At 40.0% G+C, this 20,481-nt stretch overlaps 1 protein-coding gene across 4 annotated transcripts; it reads right to left on the reverse strand.

Annotated features, from left to right (window-relative positions):
• Window positions 1-230: 230 nt before the first annotated feature.
• On the reverse strand, window positions 231-20,460 carry agtpbp1 (ATP/GTP binding carboxypeptidase 1). Of its 4 annotated transcripts, none has more exons than XM_028413696.1 (27): window positions 20,217-20,460; window positions 18,321-18,381; window positions 17,241-17,371; window positions 14,170-14,237; window positions 13,951-14,014; window positions 13,706-13,849; window positions 13,227-13,358; window positions 12,985-13,078; window positions 12,779-12,816; window positions 12,489-12,697; window positions 12,205-12,382; window positions 11,950-11,991; window positions 11,266-11,360; window positions 10,800-10,916; window positions 9,933-10,699; window positions 9,758-9,841; window positions 9,472-9,561; window positions 9,163-9,311; window positions 8,959-9,046; window positions 8,494-8,638; window positions 7,895-8,045; window positions 6,924-7,104; window positions 6,572-6,701; window positions 6,004-6,135; window positions 5,609-5,785; window positions 4,488-4,639; window positions 231-1,257 (listed from the first exon to the last, which is right to left on the reverse strand). In XM_028413696.1, exons 2-27 carry the CDS (start codon window positions 18,350-18,352, stop codon window positions 1,092-1,094), a joined length of 3,756 nt encoding a protein of 1,251 aa, XP_028269497.1. In that variant the 5' UTR covers window positions 18,353-18,381; window positions 20,217-20,460; the 3' UTR covers window positions 231-1,091. The 4 variants fall into 4 exon arrangements, with proteins under 4 accessions (XP_028269497.1, XP_028269498.1, XP_028269499.1 ...); XM_028413697.1 differs by having other exon boundaries at window positions 20,221-20,318; XM_028413698.1 differs by lacking the exon at window positions 11,950-11,991.
• Between the last annotated feature and the right edge of the window lie 21 nt (window positions 20,461-20,481).

Genomic DNA, 20,481 nt, shown 5'->3' on the forward strand with positions numbered 1-20,481 from the left:
GTCCAAAGTGCAACAGGGATCTCATGCGCTTTGTTCATTACTGCGTTATAATACTGTCTATTATTAAAACAACCAGAACACCAACAGTACGTAGTGTGGATATTATACATTCTATCTAAATGTCTTACTGCTCTGTGTGACATAGAAACTCAGACCAAACCTGTGTCAGTTTGTGGCCTGTTTTCATATAGATGTGAACATTCAACATTGGTGTGATAGAAATAGTTTCATTTTTTGATAAAGCAAGGCTAACAGCACATGGCTGATCGCAGCATGTGGTGAAAGAGCTGTTCAAGTTTTTCGTCCTGCATGTTACACTTGGGATGTTAAGATATGCTGTTTGATCATCCCTGCATCCCATTTAGACACCTTGACTTGACAGTAGTAAAAGAAGGAAAGAGGCGAGACAGGAAGGCTTGAAGTTAAAGTGCAGGGTAAGACTATAGAAAAGGGGACAAGAAGGCGGGTTGGTTGGATCTCTAAGCTGGTCATTAGGGGAGATCCAGTTTGCCTGAATCACCTGAAAGAGTGTCACAAGTGATTACAACGAACAGAAGCCACAGACTCTATAATGCTACCACAAACTAGTCAAGTACAAGGGGTGATTAAAGGTCAGTTTGTGACCTCAGATAGAATACAGGGGATTACTTCAGTGTTGCCATTTTAAATAACTAAAAAATGATCCACTCATCTTCTACCTCAGGTCACAAAGGGTTCAAGTTCAGTATCAGTGCTGCCATCTGTTTGCAGCTCTGGTTACCTATATGTGAATCTCAGAGGCTATGTGGTGTCTGAGGTCAAGGCTTACGATTTGTGAAGGTTATAGTACGGTGGTAAAAGGTGAGAACATTCATTTAAATCCATTCTTATTCTTACTACAGCTGATGAAAGGCAGAGGGAGTAACCACCTTCAGGAAGAGAAGCACCTGCCTACGTACCATCTTATAAGTGTCTATACAGGTGTAAATCTAAGCTATTTATTCATCAGTCAAAGCTAGAGGTTTGGTTCTGTCTCTCTCTAGTGACATCTTCATATTCAGATCAGCGGAAAAAAAAAAACGAGGTACTGGCTAGAGATAAAAACCTCAGCTCTAGTCCCTGTGGTTAGTCTCAGAGTCCGACAGCTGATCAGGGTTGTCGTGGACGGCGTGCTCATTCTCAGGCTCCACGTCCTCGTCGTTGCTTTCTGCACTGTAGTCTATCGCCTCCAGAAAGGACGGCTCGTCCTCCTCCAACACATAGGTAGTGGAGCAGCTGCTGCATGATGAAATGAACAGTGATGAATACAGATATTACATGAAAATGACATTTTATTATAAGTAAGCATTTTTAAATTGAACATAAATATATTTTAAAAATGTTTTGATCTATTGATTATCAAATTAATATTAATACATTTTCGAGCAATTTACAATTATAAAATGTCAAAGAAATGAGAATGTGCAGCACACCAAGAGCAGTTACAGCAAATATTATGGCCACTAATGCTTATGTCCTGGCTTTGATTCCAGGCCAGCCAAAGTTGACTTTGTGTCATTTTATTATTACTGCGCTATTAAAATAAAAGCCAAATGCCAAAAAATAATCAAAATAATAAAAACTGCTTCTAATTTTCTGTATATCATCAAATACAGTAATTGTTTTACCTCTAAATAACAGATATCTGAAACAAGCATACTAAGTAGCCCATTAACGGACATTAGCTCTGCAACAGTATCACAGCTATTAACATATACTTAAAACATCATAACAAAATAAAGCTGGCTAACGAACAGTGCTTGTGCGTTCTGACCAGTGAAGCTGTTTTTTTTCCTGTGGGTCTTAATGGTTAAATGGTTGCTGGTTCTTTGAGGTTTTAGTGGCTTTAGTGGGTTTTTAATGGTGTTAATGGTCTGAAATGTGATCCCATGGAGACAGTCGATCAGGGGGGATCAGACAATCATCTCCCACCGAGCTTGCCAGAATGTGAGTGCATGAGAGAGAGAGAGAGATATACAGAGAAATTGTGAGTCAGTATATGTACAGTAAGTGCGTGTGTAATGATGTGGATGGGTAGAGTGTTGTCCAAACAGATAATGAAAGTTGTGTGTCAACCATTATGGGCCCATTACAGAAATACCAAACCCAATTTTTGTTCCTTTCTTCGGGTTACATTTTCTGTATCCACCAACTTATCTATGCGAAAGTGCTGCAGACGATGTGTCTTGATAAACATGTACATACCTTCACTTCTCCAAACACCTTATATTTCTGTCTAGTTTCCTTATACACACACAAACAAAACAAACTCTGATTCGTTTCCACCCACTTACACACTCCTAGACACACAGTTATTTGCAGACGCCTCCCAATGACCACAATATCATTGTTGTGATGATCTATTAAATGGTAAGTGGTACCATACCGAGCCCCACACATAAAACCATAAAGCCAGGATGAGAGCATCCAATCCCAAAGGGTGCTCACTCAACCACACACACACACACAAGCACCAGAACACTTTTGGAAACCCTTAATGATCAGACGCATAAATGATAAATGAATATATCAATATGAGAGTAGAGTCGGTTAGTAAGAGAGAGAGAGAGAGAGCGAGAGAGAGAGAGACACTGGCAGATGGAGGGAGAAAGAGACATGAGTATTAAGTGGTTTTGAGCATGAAGCCATTCTTCCGAAACAACTGCTTTAACAAATCTTTGGAGGAGAGAGCGCTGACGTTTTCAAATAAAAAGAAATGAAGATAACCTCGGTGGTCACAGCATGGGTTTGGCCAACTTTAATAATTTATTGGAGGAGTTGAACTAAGTACAATCTAATCTGCACGGACCTCATATTTCTGCACGGGTAATTTCAATCGAGGTGATTAGATACAGTACGAAGCTTTGAAGTTTTTTTTTTTTTTGGATGGAGACGAGCAGTGCTGACTCACTGTCTCGTGCTATTTCTTAAAATATGGATGAAGACTCAAAAAAAACTTGAGTGCAACTAAAAATTCTGAATGAGTCTACATAGAGGTCTGGATACTAAGTTTAGAATTAAAACCACATATTTATTTTGACCCTGATTGTCTTCATCTTTATAAAACTAGTACACATTTCCATTTATTCTGTTATTTTACTAAGAAAGCATATTGGAAGTAGAGCTAAAGGTAGCAAATCATTTCAAGACTAAATGAGCTACTTCATCAATGAATAGTTTCATTGTTTGGCCTATAAAATGCCTAAAAAAACTAAAGCAAAACAATATTTCTTTTTACTTAGAAGACATGAAATAAAAATGAATCTATCATTTATGCTTTGACATTGTAGGCATGCAGTTATTTGCAGACTATTCCCAATGACCACAATATCATTGTTGTGATGATCTATTAAATGGTTCATTGTAGACAGATGTAAGAACGTCAACTCAGCAGTAACACATTTCATGTATTGTTTGTACCTCATTCTAAGGTGTGATAGTGTATCTGTTAACAGACCTGCTGCTCCAAACCCTGTCTTGTCAGATGAACCACAGAAAGGCAGTTCTGAGTGTTTTTCAGGTCTAAGGACAGACTCTGTTAACATGAAACACCTTTTCTCACAGCGGACATTTTGATCCATCCTAGAAAGCACGGCTGTATATTAATGATGTCTGCATTCCACTTAGGGCAGCTCTTGCTTTTGGTCATGCACACAAGTCAAAATTCCTGCAAAGAATAAATGTATATCACACTGATAGAATCTCCACACAGACAGACAGACAAACCACCCTGTTGGTAGTTTTTGCTATTGTACCATAATGTCACACATAGACTCACAAGCTACGTATCGCTGATAGTGATATCACTATCACTGCTGAACAAAGCAAACCAGGTACATTACAATGGTTTGACTTAACTATTCCTAAATTTCTTCTCTGCTTTCTACAAATGTATTCAGTTTTGCAGGGGAGGCAGGCTACTTTGTATGTCCACCCTGCCTGAAAACTTCACTACATAGGTGTAAATGGTTTTATAAAAATATAAAGATCCTGTGAATGTTTTACTCTATATCATCAGAAAAATAGTGACACTATAGACAATTATTCATACCCATCCCCTCTCTCTTTCTCTCCGGAGTTTTCATTATATTCATCACACATGATCATTGATAGAATTTCAATGATGCTCACAGCAGCCCTGCATAAATGCAGGCCTTCATTTGTTTCTTGAGTAGTGCTACAGAGGAGTACCAGAGTGACACTGCAGAGTATCAGTGCCAGGAGGGAACGTGTCTGGTAATAATGAGGATGTTTTGTGTAGATTAAAAAAAATAAAATAAAAAAAAAACACCATTTTACAGTTTTCCAGGTACAATTTGTGGCAGCAGAAACCATCACATATATCTTAGGGAAAGTTGCATGAGGATAATATAATAATACAATTTTTGGGAAAAAAAAGTCCTGAGCTCTCTCTGAGCTCAGCTTTCATGGTTTGTATGTGACATTGCAACATGTTAAACATTACTTACCTGACCACTTTAGACTGATTCCCAATGATGTCGCTTTCCAAATCCAGCAGGTGCTGGTGATTGCGGAGCCCTGTCATCCTCTTTAGCCTCAGCAGTGCCATGCAGAACTGAGCCCCCATCTCCTCCAGCTCCCTGGTGCCGATCTGAAGACCCTGAAAAGAACGCACACATCAAAGAGAAAAAATGTGTGGAAGAAATTCGCATATATACAAGACAAACTTGCATATCCATCCCACATACAAATATCTCTTCCAAAAATAACTGCAAAGGTCTCACTGAGCTGCTGGTTTTTACAGCTCCTCTGGAGCTCAGAGATGGAGCCATTGTCCACCTTCAAACGCCCCAATTCTCAATGCTGCAAAGCACTTGCTGAGCAAACTTTTTATGTAGAAACTTGATAATATATTTCATTTCCAGGAAGCATAAATTCAAACGCACCTGCCACCCTTACAAAGTCTGCACAGTGCTGTTCAATCGTACAAGAAAATGAAGACTCACACAGGAACACACTCTCTCTCACACACACACAAAGCTAACCTCCTGCTCAACTTTCATGTTCCTATTCCCCCAGAGTAGGGGGAACTAGGAACATCTAAACTTAGCCTGGCCACAGTGATATGCAGTCACATATTCAGAAGACTTTTGTTCCTGCACATCTGGACAAATACTTTCACACAAAGCAGCAGTAGTGCTTCTAATCAAAGCCAAAAAAGCATTCCAGGACCATGTTAGATGTTGACACTGGCAGAATTCAGCGGGAAAGAAATCAGCTGGGATGGAAAGATATGAAGAGGGAAAAGAAAGAAATGTAACAGAGAGCAAGAAAATAATAGAAAAGGACCAAGATAAAGAAAGGGGGAAGTAGAAAAAAGCACCATAGCTCCACCTAGTGGAGATTTAAGTGAAGATTTTTTTAAAAAAAAACAAAAAGCTATAGCAGTAGTCCAAAAATGAATTCTCCTGTAACTTTTTAGTAGTGGTACTACTTGTTACATGTTTGGTCTCCCGCAATATTGTATACATATAGTAAAAATGTAATTGGAGGGTTATTCCTTAGAAAAAGCATTATGCTGGCGGTGTCTTTCATTTGTCTACACATAATGGAGCCAACATACTCCTACCTTATATTTGCCCTGGTCACAGCCACAGAGCGTGCTCTCCATCGTGTAGCTGCGCTGCACTCCAATCTCTCTCCACACAACAACGCGGGCGGTTGACTCTTTGGAGCGCTCCACAACAAAACTACAGCTGGCCATGCTGAAAGCTGGGGCGATATGGGACAGGATCTTAGGAAGTGCCTGAAAAACATGAACAATGAAAATGAACTAATCTGCTTTTTATTTCTACACACACAAATGACTGCTGATGAAAATAAAAGCTGCCCTTAGGCATATATTTTCCAAGGCAATATAAGTGTATAACTTAATAAAAGGTGAAGAGATGTCAGAGAGAGTTAAAATTCTAAGCTTATTTCTAAGTGTTGCAGGCATAGTTTGTCTGTACTGTTTGTGCTCACCCTGTATCCAAGGTCCTCCTGTAGGTCACTTGAGGTTGCACTGATAGTAGACTGCCAGACTGTCTCCTTCACACTGCAGCCATACATGAACACGTTCTTCTTTCTGGAATGACCGTGGTAGTCGCAGAACACCTGTGCATTCATGCACAAACACACACATGTACACAGAGACACAAAGGAACAAAGATGTTTAGGATATATAGTATATTACATAGTTGTCCATGCCACACTGGGGACTCACAGAGAGTGTTTTTCTCTGAACCATAGACCCATCTGAACTAAAAGAATAGCAGCCTCCTGCTATTATAACAAAACAAAAAGGTTGTGATGCACTAAAACAAAAATTACATCCATTACATCTAATTTGTTGACAAAATGTAGAGCAGACGCCAGCAGTGACTGTTGTTTATGGTAACTGTATTAATTTCATTAAACAAATGTGGTGATTTATTGAAGTTAGTGGTCATGCAACAGGAAGTGCAGCTGAAAAGGAAAAACGGCACCATTCTTATGAAGAAGTTAATGACAAATGTAAATTAATTCAAGTCTAATTAATTGGAGGTCATACCAGTGGTGCCCTTTGTATTTGTGTAAGGTACTGCAGCAGGCTCTTAGTGTGGTAGATGGTGGGGTGGAGCTCAGGATTGGGACTCTGCCACTGACGATTCAAATCTTCTCCACTCAGAGAACAACGATGACTACATCAGAAAGGAGATGGCAGAAGAAAGGAAGATCACAGAGTGGGGGAAAACAGAGCAACAGAGCAACAGCTTAAGAGTCCTTCAAGACAGGATTGTATGTGTGTTTATATATAAAGCTGTGATGTCGCACAGGCTCAGGTGTAGCAGATGCGTATGTGTGAATCTTCAGTATGTATTCCTGAAGAGTGTGATCATTTCGCCCCATCTTTTTTTACTCACTTTCCATTTACAACTCCATCAGGGTTGAGCATGGGGACTATCTTGAAGATGTAAGCTTCCCTCAGACTGGCCGCCAGTGGGCTGGTGCCCATCAGGAACTCCAGCGTGCCCTTCATTACCCAGCTGGCATTAGTCTCTCCAGGGTGCACTCTGGCCGTCAAGAAGATCAATGGGCGATTCCCTGAAAAGAGAGAAAGAGCGAACAGCACAAACACAAGCACAGGAAGATAGAATGAGGAAAAAATCTTCAATTTAAAGTTTTTTCTCAACTGAGAAACACCATCAGTGAATAACAGTGGACTGCAAACCTATTTGGAAAAGTCTAGCATGCCCCAATAGCCCACAGCTGTTGTCATGCAGCATTATTTATCTCAGTGTTTTTAAAGTATTAGTGAGAAATGAACATTTCAGCGTCATTAGTGAATTTCTTTGCCTGTGAGAGCCAGAAGAAATTTTAACTTTAACAAAAAAGTAGATCGAACATCCATTCACTACCCTTTTGCCTGAAAAACACTCATTTGTTTTCAATATGGTGCTGAAGAAAACTAAGAAAAGCAAGTAAGAGAGACCTTTAAGTTTAGATTGCTTTGTCACTGACTGCTTACAGCAGTCAAGCCTTAACATCCATGATAAATTAGACTCATCAGTAAGGTTTGAAATGGGTGTTAAGGCATTACTTTTTAAAAGTAAAGGCTGATTTAACTTAGATATGTGACAAATAATTACAATTTTATAAGTTTTAACAGGATAAACCTCCAATATCTGTAATTCCCAGAGACTCCTGGGTACAAACAAATGTATTAAACACTTTTCAAAGTCTACAAATCACATGTTTTACTGTTTACATTTTTAAGTACAAAGGCCTTGGTGACCTGATTAATTTCAAATCAATTAAAACCCAGCAGCTCAGATTGCACAGTTCAGGTGAGAAATTCAGAGGTGTGTACACAGGTCTTCATTCATTTACTTACTGAACTGACAGATGTGATCATTGGAGTTGGACTCTGGCATGGCAGTGATGGTGAGAAGAGGGCAGCTATTCCCCCCTAATGTTTGACACAGTACATCCTGTCTCAGGTAGATCTGAGGTGTCCTCAATTCCTCCAGTTTGGATAGGTGCATCTGAAGGTAATGACAAATGACATTTTTTATTTCTTCCCTACAAACATTATGATCTAAAACTTCAACTAACCCCCATCTCTAAGGAGTTTTATGGCATATTACTTTTGAAACTGTTGGATACTTATTAGGCCTAAGTGATTCTGATTAGGATTCTCTGCTGTTGCTTGTACTACAAGCAAACCTGACAGACAGACATAATGCACTTAAAATAACATAACTATTGACATAAAGAGGGAACAGCAGTTTGAGAGGTCAGCTGCTATCTAAACTCAGATCTAAGGGACAAATCAAAAGTATTGTAATAATTACTGTATGAGTACATGTTAGCATACACAGTAGGAAGTAGCAAGAGAACAGTTTAATATGAGAGCAAAACAAATTAGAGGGGGAGTAAATTGACTACTTAACATTCACAGGATGACAGCAAACAGAGGAACTGGAACACTACCTTGAGTGTAGAGAACGTATAAGGATAATGATAGGCAAAGTAGCAGACATCATCCTTATGGCTGAAGCTTGTGCTGAAGGTCAGTGTGTAATAGGACTTTCCTTTCTGACCACCAGCTGCAATAGAACTCCTAGCAAAATGATTCCTGTGGATAGAAACATCTCATGAGCTCAACATCAAACAACAGCATTCACACATCACAGTTTGCAGTTAATGGCCACTGACAGAAATGTGCAAATGTGTAACTACAGCTTACTAACCCTAACCTGCATATATTTACATCACAGCTGATTTCCTTTCTGTACATGGTCAATTTATATGCCATATAAAATGTATGAATATACATTAACACATTATGCTGTAGGAAAACATTTATCTTGCCCAAGGCAAATTTAATACCAATTAAATATGTTTGTGTTTCCCCTTTAAATATCACTATGTCTGCTGCATTCTGAGTGTACCTACTTATAGTAACAGATGTCTGTTCCTGTTCTGACCCAACGAGGCCTGCCACTGATCGCCTCCTGCACAGAGTACATCAGCACTTGCATGCCTTCACACACACAAGGAGAAAGAAGATCCACAACATTAAGCAGCTAAGTTCAATACTTTCGATGGCATATGCAAGACTTTTTACAAAACATAAAAAAATGTCTTTATGCCTCTCACCATAGTTGAACTGACTGTTTGACTTCTCACAGTTGATGATGTTAAAGCGGTAGGTAGTTCCAACACGCATGCCACTGACTTCAAAATAAAACCACTGGTGGTAGTGATTACTGTTGATGTCTGAATTCAGCACAAGGTCATACTCAAACCTGAAGAGATATTAGAAGAAGCTGTGAATATGGACCCAAATGGCATAATTTGCTATGTAGAGATATTGAGTAAAAATAATGTAAAACATTTTTTAAAAAATATAAAAAAGCTAACCACTGAAAAGGTGATTTAGCTAAGTCTTTGTTTAGTCATACTTACTTCCTGACTTGAACAGCCTTCCTGAGGTTACCAGACTCAAACTGAGAGTTGAATTTCAGTGATTCTCCATTGTCTTCAATGACGGGACAACTACAACATACAAAGGATAACATATAGCAGGGGCAAAAGATACTCTTGTTGATGTTATTTCTATTCTCAACATATGGGAGAAAAATCCCAGTGACTGTCAAGAGTTCTCAACATTATCAGGAAATAGACAAAATGTGTTTTTGTGGTGTAGCAACTCAATTCAAACAAATGTAGGATTATATAAGAGTAACCTCACCTTGGAATGTCCAGATCATAAACAACTTTATCCAGGATATCATTAGGATGAATCAACCTCTCAATGTCTTGGAATATCTTAGCCCTACAGCAATAGACCCAAAAACTTATGGTTAACACAAATAGACAGTTAAGACACTTGTAATTTCTACATAAAAACAAAGGAAATCTCTCACCTCTGTACACCATAAACTCTCTCCAGAAGGGGTTCCCTAAATGTTGGGGCTACGTGTCCAAAGTAGTCTGGGTAAGCCACTTCAGCATAGTGGGGTACTGAGTGTGTCCCCTTCACCATCTCCACATAAATGTCAGGGTCATGCAGTGGGAGGAGGAGGGCAGTGTCAGGCACTTCAAGTACTGGTCCTTCATCCTCAGCACCCTCTGAACCACAATCTGAACCCCAGTTACTGCCTCCACCTCCTACACGCCGTGTAGAGATACCCCCCAGAAGCAAAGGAGACTGTATGTGCCTCCTAGTATTTACTGGAGATCCTTCTTGTCTGATACACTTAACACCATCCTCTGCATTCAGAGCCCCCTCATCTTCTAGAGCAGCATGCTCCAATGCATGTGCTAGTTCCTGGTCTATCATCTGCTCTTCAGAAGAAGGTCTGGTGAGCGAGGACATTGTATGTCTATCTGGAGTAGGAATGTGGGCCTCTTCTTTTTGGTGTTGGTCCTTGCTGAGGTGGATTGTGTCCAGTTCTAAAGGTGTTAGAGGGGCAGGGAGGGTGGGAGTGGAAGGGGTGGGAGATGGCTGAGTGTGTTGTTCTTTGATAGAGTTGCAATCCTCCTGGCAGCTTGGCATGTGGACATGCTTTGGGGAAAGGGCTTGAGCTGTAGGCACAATGATTGGCCGTGGGGATCGAGTGGATGCTGATGAGGAGTAGGATGCTGATGAAGATGTGGTACAGGCACTCTTCGAGCATTCAAAATTATACCCCTAAAAGGAACAATTTCATACTGTTATAACCTCTTTATTTGTTGTCAGACATAATCGGTCAAATGTAGTGACAGTGATAATGAGTCCTGAAAATACTCACCTGAAAGTCTTCAGAAAGCTCCAGAAAGAATCTCTCATAGACTCTTAACTCCTCGAATGGACGACTGGGGCTCTTTTTGGGATGCAGCTTGTTTAAGTCTGTCTCTATGTCATCATTCTGATTGAACACAAAACACAGGACACAAAAGGAAGTACAATTTCAGACCGCTGCTGGGTCTGCGTCACATTTATAATGTTGTGGAGAAAATGAGGAAAATAACATGTGCCCTAAGTAAAGACAGCAAAGCCCAGTCTATTTAAAGCATGACTCTACAAGATCGATATGGTGACTTAAGTGTATTGTGGCAGGTGTGGCTTATCACTGCCCTCTGTTGGACATACGAAAATTGAAAAATCATTACATGAATATACACAGTAGGACTCATGGAAACGTAGCATTAATTAATGCACACAAAATGTAACACACATGTGAAATGTGGTGCATGCATGTGAGTGTTGAGTATTACCGGAGTGTGATGGTCCTTCTCATCCTCTTCATTCTCAGTGTCCGTGTCCGCTTCTGTCTCATCGTTATCATCACTTTCATCTACCACATCATCCACTGCACACAGCACATATAAACAACAATTACTCATTTCATTTTACTTCACTCAAGCTGTGGAAATAAATATTTTTCAACATATGCATATCCCTGGTTTATAATCAGATGTTTAGATCCCATTGGGTCAATGGGTCTCATTGCTTTAACTGGAACACAGAGAGCATGTTAACATAAGATGTGAGCAGCCATGATCAAAAAATGAGTGATCAAGAGAAGAAAAGAAACATTTTGATGGTCTTAGGAATATCCACGAATTCACTGTTTTAATTGAATTCCTGATTTTGTATGAAGCAAAACAAAAAAGGAGGTAAATAACACACATGTGGACACCTACACTATATTCACACTTAAAAACCAAATGCATTCGCTGTAGGTCATACTGAGAGCAGAAAAAAAGAAGCTTAAAAAGTCTGTTAGTTAATAAAATGGAAGCACATATGTCCACTTGTGAGCAGGCAGGCACTATGAAATATGAACTAAAAATCCGTATTACTAACACATATCATGTGTTAGTTTAGTGAAGTATGAAATGAGGTGAATGAGAAAGCAACAGTGAATCTATGTAATCTAAAGATTACGTACGTCTTACCCTTCTTTAAGGGCTTGTTGCTGTGCTGCTGACTTGTTCTTCCTGTAAGGCACATTGTGTGCAGCAGTGTCAAGAGTGTTACCAGGGATATAATTTGTGTGTCGGAATAGCGTGAAGAACTGAATAAAGCTGCAATAATATTATTCAATAACACACAGTGTATCTGTGTGTGTGTATACTATAGATGACAGGCATGCACATATGCTGTGATCAGTGAACATTCTAGTGAACTGTGTGTTTGTCTTCTGCTCTCACCCCCAGGAGGCTGGCTGTACAGCTGTGCCAAGGGCCCTACAGCAGGTATGTGTGGCAGCTGGTAGTGGAAAGCTGATTTGATGGTAGGCAGGGGCAGACGGTTCTTAGGAAAACATTTCCTCATGATGAGACTGGAAGTGTTGACCAAAGGATCCAGAGTCCGCACTGGGAGACACTCCTGGAAACAAAACCACACAGAGACTTCTAGTGAGCAGCTGAGCCCCATTGTGTGTGAGCTGCAGGGTGTTGTTTTTTCGCCACCCATATGCCATTTTCTCACTCACGGTAGATGTGTTGTAGAGGACCCTCATGCCATCAGCCTCTATGAATGCTTTTCTGCCGAGTTTGATGTTGGTGATGTTCCTGAGGCAGACCAGGAGCCCTTTGCGAATCAACATGTGGCGATGACGCGTGTCATTGCGATGCCAATCCAGGTACAGGGCAAGCATGACAGGGACATGGCCGCCATCCACTGCACGACGAGCGTTAGTTTCTGTACAAGGAACAGGAAGAGAAAGAAGTATCAGTAGATGTAGGAAAAGCAGCAGGTGTAGCTACAAAACAAATTACTCACTGGATTTGAGCAGCGCTCCAAGTGCATCCAGAGCCACCCTGTTGATGTAGAAACAAGTTGATGAGTTACATGCTCTGTCAAACAAACATCAGCAACATATGTTAAAAAATCCCTGCTGGAAAGAGGACAAGAAGATGTAGTCTGGAAATGTCACTGTGTTATTTCACACAAAGTATTTGCTGGCTAATTAACAAAGAGACACTCACTTTAGTAGGCTGGTGTTCTTCTTGCTGTATGGTGTGACAATCTTGAACATAAGTTCCACCACTCCATTCTTGCCCAAAGAAATGGCGTTCACGGCTAAGCAGACACAAAAGTGATGCAATATCAGGCAAAAGTCCTTTACATGATTTTAGAATGAGCGTTTCTCTCAGGTTTTGTGTTAGTAAGTCTTAAAAGATATGGGTGAAACTTCAGGTAATGTATTGCAAAGTTTAAAGATACTTACAGTTGGCTGAATAAACCCTGAGGACCTGCAGGCAGGGCAGAAGCAGCTTGGTGTTCTGTAGATTCTGTTTCAATAAGTTGACAGTGACGTTCATAGCTCCACTCAAACGTGCCTTTACTCCAAACTTTCTGTCTGAACACACAGAAGCTGAAATGTCACTACATAGAATAACTATTCAGGGTTTGATCTTTTGTTTTTTTTTTATTGTTATCATGCACACATCCAAGGATATGGATGAAAGTGAGCTACTGTGGCTGCTGCAGTTCAAATAGTTCCAAACTTTTTTACAGGAGGTTGTAATACAGCAGAAGGAGAGCTCATGGAAAGATGAGTCTGATGTGAATATATTAAGAAATAAGACTTAATAAATGTGTTCTGAGATGCATGCATGACATCCCTAGACAGTGACACAATTCCCAGTTTTCCAAGGAAAATAATTTCAAGCACATGTTCCGCACATGTGCTGGTGACGAGCATACCTTTTGGGCCAACCTTGGCCAGCAGTGAGTGAAGCTGCAGCATTAGTTCCTCACTGGGAGGCTCTTTACTGGCAGTGATCAGAATTTGGAATAATATTCCTGTTCCTCCTTTGGACACAAATACTCCTACCCTTCGACCTCTGCCTGTGACACAAAACCAGCAGAAAAACAGGATTAAAAGTGGTCAGGATTATTTCATAGGATTATCAGCTGTTTAGTTTTTTAAAAGCAAAATCTCTACTCACCCACAGTCAGCAGCTCACTGAGAATATACAGGATGTTCAGGGTGGTCTGGACATCCCTGGAGTTCTTTTAAGGACACAAAAATTGCATTTGTTTAAACAATATGGTGCACAGTCTATCAAACACAGCAGTCAGTGCAACAATTGAATACATCCATGAGATCAGAAGATGTGGATGTGTGCCCTTGTAGAGGAAAGAGAGGCACCACATCATAAACTAACCTCCAGTGAAGCCAGGATGACCTCCATGCCACTGGAGCCTTTGGACATGACCTCTTTTCCGCTCTTCTCTGTGAGACATAGCAAAGGGAGAATAATCAGAAATGCAAAGATAAACAGAACTGCATTTGTTCAAAAAGTAAACACGAGTAAATACCTTTACCTTGTGTTTAAAGCTTCTGCACGTGAGTTTCATATTAGAAACTCATACTCAACAAGAGTTTTTTTTGTTTGTTTTTTTTTTAAACCCAGCTGGAGGATTATATCACCGGGGGATGATTTCACACGTGAGTGGTTTGTGTACCCTGCAATGTGTCCAGCCACTGATCACCATTACAGCAGCAGGTGTATGCAGGGATGAATGTGTCAACTATGCAGTTTTGAAGATTTATATGCTCCTAAAGCATGTGAAAGCTAGACTGGAATATGAGTAATGTGTATTCACACACACACAACTACAAACAATGTCCATATCTGAATATGTGTACAGCAGTGATCTCATTTCTGTCATTTTAGATTATTTTCAACACAAACCCTTAGAAAGAAAACCTTGATGGGGTTAAATAAACCATCATGCTTTGCACCATGACGTGTCATTTTACCAAAACCCCATCTATTCTAATAGCTGTATTCATTAGCCAGCAATAGCTGACTGCCAGTCAGCAAGTATCATACACGAACTGTGAAGGCTGGAAAAGTCACACTAGTTGTTATAACTCCCCACCCTCAACAAAGGTAAAATGTGTAAAATATCTGAAACACAAGTACTTGCTTAACTGCCAGCACAGAGAATTTCAATGTTTTTTTTTACTTTGACAGACAAGATATATCTTATCTGACCTTAAAAAATTATCTGAAATTATTCAAGTCAATGTGGACCATACCTGGTGGGTCCAAGGAGATGACAGAGTGACAGTAACTCCTGGTGTAGCAGTACGCCATTTCATAAATCTCTCACAGTTAGTCAAAGGATGTAAATAAAAATAAATATTAAAAATAAACAAACAAAGTTTACTTCCAATGGAGTCCTAAAACATAAGGTCTCAAATAAAAAAAAATATGTAGATGATTCAAAAAGGTGAAGTGCCATGTGATGTCTTTATCCTCTGAGGGTAGAGTGTAAAGTCTTTAAATAGTCCAAATCCTCTCCTCTTCAACCATGCATGCGATCTGCACTGGGAGGCTTGGCTCTATAAACACAGTAATCAGCACCGTCCCAGTAACTGAACCACTCATATAGAAAATGCACAACTGTATAAGATAGCTCCCCTCACGTGGACTGGGTGAGGTGGAGGCGGTGAAGGGGTACCTTTGCAAATGAAAACTGACACTACATTTCTGACACCAAATGAGACAAGAAAACATTTGGTCCTGGGGCCAAATTAATCATATTCCCGTGACTTTCCCCTTGTCCATCCCTGTAGCATGTCTTGGCCAACTCCAAAGGCACTAAGATGTCAAACTTGAGACAAGAGTACAGCAAAGTCCGTCTGGGGTGTACAGTTACTGTGAACAGGGTCAACGCCCCCCCCCTACCCCCTCTAACCAACGTCACGGCCATACACATTTCAAGTGGAGGTTGTGTGCAGGCTGAGACAGACAGCCAAGCATTAGATGAGAAAGCAACAGCTGATACATTGTGATTGATAGGGTAACAGACAGAAGCTTTTCCACTGCCCCCGTAGGTCATGATGGATTAACTGAGGATTTCCTTTGAAGAGGTAGGAAGCAACAAATTATGAGAGAAGGAAATATCAAATTTGAGAAAAGTTAGATGTTTATTATACATTTAAATAAAATAAAAAAATTAATTAATTAATAATTTGGCTTGAAAAACTGCTGCATATTTATATATTTTTATTTGACCACATTAATTAACTAATCATCAGAGCATAATATTTGCATCAGAGATTTCCAGCCATGCAAGCAGCAAGGCTCCCCGCTGACAGAGCCACACTCATATTTCAACACTGTAATGTGGCACAATGCCTTCTTCTTCTGTGGTAAGATCTTCTTCTCTGCTCTCCTTTCAAAGAGTAATCAGAGATTAGGGGGGACATTGTATCAATCTATCTGCACCTTGACTACCGCTGCAGTATCCCATCTCTACTTACACTGCAATTGCACTAAACAGGTTTTTAATGAATTAATCAACCTGACCTGACAAGCTGAAGCTATGCATCAAGCTGTTTTAAAGAACTACACCTGTTTTACACATTAAATTCTAATTACAGGTGTAAGGAGAGTACTAATGCACATATGGAACCAAAATAGGGTCTTTTTTGGTCAAGATAGAGCTGTACAAAGTCATGATTAATTGTCTCATCTGCTGCTACTTTCGTTAGAGTCTGGCCATAGACTACAGGTTTAAAAAGGGGAAAAGGTTCAGGACCAGAGGGGAGAAAAGAAGAAGTGAACCTATTGGTTCTCTACAGCCTGCTCCTTAGTTCATGTTGAAGTTATTGCATTGGGTGAGATTAGTCTTTCAAGATGTAATGTGAGCAATAAAGAAATAAGGTGTTCAGTAAAATAAGTAAAACAATAAAGCAGAAATACTCTCATACACATAGACCATCTGTAAATGTCCTAAATGCCAACCAAAAATACAATATGAGCAGATGCTGTGAAGACATATGGGACATTTTATGTAATTACTAGTATATAAAAATAACAATTAAAATAAAAGGTATATATATATATATGTGTATTTTGTTGCACAGATAATGTATATATATGCATGACACAGTACTCTTGCATAACACCACTTTGTACCAGATGTGTGCATCAGGTCTTCTCTCAGTCAAACAGCAGAGCAAGATGATGAACAAGAAGAGCTCAAAGGGCAATTTTTCTTCCAGTCTATAATTCTAATCACTTGAAGGAGATGAGTCGGTCTGAAGCATTGGGTCTGAAAATCCCATGTTGAGACTTCTACTTCACCTCTACAGTAATGACTGCTCATTGAGATCACACTTTTCTATTGATGATGCTGCTGATATATCCCTCTTTAGACTATTAACACATACATAACTGAATGTTATTGAGTCAATGTGTGTGCATGCATATGTTCTCACCCTGTGTCTGTATGAGATGGAGGATCTTTGTAGTGACCTGTCTCGCTGTTTCAACATCTCTCACCATGGCCTCTCCATTTATCCTCTCCAGTTGGCCCAGGAGCATCAGTACCCTGGAGTTACTGGGAACACTAGAAACACACACACACACACACACACACACACACACACACACACTTATGTAACCAGATCATACTTCATGCACATCATTATAAAAGATGGATGGAACAGTTTATCACACAGGTGCTACAAAGTATGATGACACTGTAGAACAAACGTGACTCCACATAATAACCTAATATGTCCACAGTGAGTCAGATGTGTGTAGAGTTTTAATATAGTACAATGCCAAAAATATTTTTAATAAAGCGGACTACTGAGGGAGTCTCCAAGTGCTTCACTATATGTGGAGCACTAACTCATCCTTCTCTTTTAATCTTAGCTCTCTGGTGCTTAACTGGAAACTTGAGGTTAAAAGTCAGCTGTTGGTACAGCAACAGCAAACACTGGACAGAGAATCAAAACTTAGATTGTTCCCAGTGGAGCAAAATTTTTCATATGTCCTTATAAAGAGAGAGGGAGAAAGAGGAGGAATACAGAGAGAGGGACCCAGAAAGTGTGTGCTACAGACAGGGGGAAAAAATGTAAAGAATGAAACACCAAAGCTAGCAATGACAAAAAACAGTATAAAATCTAAGCCTACCTTTTGCAGTACATTAACTAGAAAAACATTGATCCAATGATGCTGTCTCTGTATTAATGATTGGTGTTGTTATAATGGCGTTGTCTCTGGCAAGGCCACCTAATTATCTGCAGCACACTTGAGCTGTCTGACTATAGTACACACACTCTTTCTCAGACAAAGTGCAACAAGAACACCGACAGTATGGACAATGAGTGCAAAAGTTGTCAAAATAAAACAAGATAAAGAGTGGCATCATAGCAAGTGCTGATAGCAAGAGAATGAGCACTGCATGTGCAGCTGGCTGTTCCAGAGTAGCTTTCTCACAGAAACACAGCGCAAGTGTGTGTTTGACACACAGCTGAAATGATATACATTAGAACAGGAAAGTAACTCACCCCTTCTCTGTTGCCATTTTGGGTTTGTTCATTTTTTTACCACATCAACATCTCTTGTCATCTGCAAGAAAAAAAGAAACATTCTCAACATTCTCTGCAATTTTAGAAACAAGAATAATCAACCTTTGCCCCAAGTCCCTACAGGACTCTCTCTGGTGTAATCTCTGGTGTAGTCAGCGCTGCAGCTAAGCCAAAAACAACCACCAACAAGTTTGATTGCTGCAGCTGAAGCATTGCTTTGAATGCTGATGTGAAGGATTGCTCTGAATTGCTGGAGAATCAGAGCAATTCAGAGCTTTGTATGCCTCTGTGTGTCAGCCTGTCACCATGGTAACAGCAGAGGAGACCCTTAAAAAACTACTCCAACTTTCAGAAAATTCTGAATACAAGTTTGATAGAGCAGCATCTAATGTTTTAAGACTAAAATGGAATCTGTAGCTTGAAATTTGTAGGAGGAGATACATTTGGCAGATGACCCTCATTGAAGGGATCTCTCACAGACTCCCATGTTAAAAATGACACCGAAATTGCTTAATATTTGAAAAACTATAATTTTTTTGAAAAAAAGCTTGAAGTTGACCCGGAATGTCCTCTGTGAGATGAACATTTTGATAGTTGAATGGGTGAAATCGGCCAATGTATGCTGAAGATACGCTGCACCAAAAAACGTACGGAAGAATAAAAAGGAAGAAGAAGATAGAAGAAAGAGGGTGAAGAACAAGAGTTTGATTGCCTAGCAGCAATCAAACTAATAATCTGTAAGTATCTGCTGGCCCAGTAACAATCTGCCAGTCCATGCTGGGACAACCTGCATTTCATACTGATTACCTGGAAACAAGTACTATCTGATATGCAGCTAGTCAAGTGCCTCTTGACTGATTTTACACAAAACAATGGGGGAGGGGGGGCTGCACAGCATGCTGCGGGTCTCATATGTCTACAGACATAAGAGATGCAGGGTACAGACAGTAGGGTTATGTGAACACAAGGTTTGAAAAAAAATCTTTTACCAGCATTTCATCATTGACCTAAAACTTACTGCAGCATAGCTCAGCAAAAAATACGAGCATGTGACAAAAAGAGGAGAAATGCTTTACTGTACGGTATTTTCACAGGTTTCCCTAGAGTTTTAGATAAGGTCAGGCAGTAAGTACAGAAGCATTTATGAGCTGAGATAAGATGAGTCATAAACAATCCTGCAGTTATCACTACTGCTGAGGAAATGCAGAATGCAGTCCGACTGTTCTTTAAAAACAAAACATGCTACACAATAAAGGGTAAAATCATTTCACTCACCAGCACGATGTTGAACGTACAGTTACAATTACAACAAAGCTTTTAACTGAGCAGGCTAACCCGTCAGTCTGGTTTGCAGAGTCACAACAGCCCACCACCCCCTGTCTAACCAAATGACAACATTGTAAAGTCACGCCAATACAGTCTGGGGGCTAGAACGGCTGAACCTACAGGTCAGGCTCAAAGCACTTATAAACCTGACATGTTATGGAGGTCAGCTTACAGGGGACAGATGGTAGCCCGGCAGAAATAACTCTTCAGGACCAATGTTTGTGGTCCACTTCCACAAACTAGAATGCAGAATGGTTTCTACTCTCATAACAACAGCTCACTGGGTTGCCACCATCGGTTTTGTATATGTTAGCACAGGAAACAACTAGACAAGGGTCATTTACGAGATGCTAAGTTAGGTGACCAACCTAGCTGAGGCTCATGGACGCTGCACCTGCTGGACTAGTCAGTCATTAACGACCGCCTGTCTGCGCCAAGCTAGCTAACTAAGGAATATGCTAACAATAATGCTACATAAAGAGCACAAAGGCGATGTTAGCTAAATGTGGAAACCTCTATATTGTGAATAAAAAGGAGAATTTTACGAACCTACGTGAAAAGGAACTGCTGTCCCGTTAAGGATGGACCAATTCCAAGATAAGGGTGAGAGATGTTTCTGAGCGTTGCCTGAAACGCCCCGAAGATGTTGTGATGAGAACAGACCCAACGGTGAGACAGGAGGGCTGTCAGTGAACAACGCGAGAGTAGGCTGTGTGGTTTAGTACGATATTAAAAGGACGATACAAACTTATAAATAATCAAAGTGCCACCTTTTTCAAAATATAATAAATAATATAATATACAAACACTGGCA

Source organism: Parambassis ranga, chromosome 9 (genome assembly GCF_900634625.1).
Source record: "Parambassis ranga chromosome 9, fParRan2.1, whole genome shotgun sequence".
Classification (NCBI taxonomy): Eukaryota; Metazoa; Chordata; class Actinopteri; family Ambassidae; genus Parambassis; species Parambassis ranga.

Coding starts and splice junctions, on each gene's coding strand:
- agtpbp1 (XM_028413696.1), bottom strand. CDS start 18,352: ATGAACAAACCCAAAATGGCAACAGAGAAGGG. Junction 14,238..17,240: donor CCATCTCATACAGACACAGG/GTGAGAACATAT, acceptor TATGTCTCACAG/AGAAGAGCGGAAAAGAGGTC. Junction 10,700..10,799: donor AGCTTTCTGAAGACTTTCAG/GTGAGTATTTTC, acceptor TGTTCCTTTTAG/GGGTATAATTTTGAATGCTC.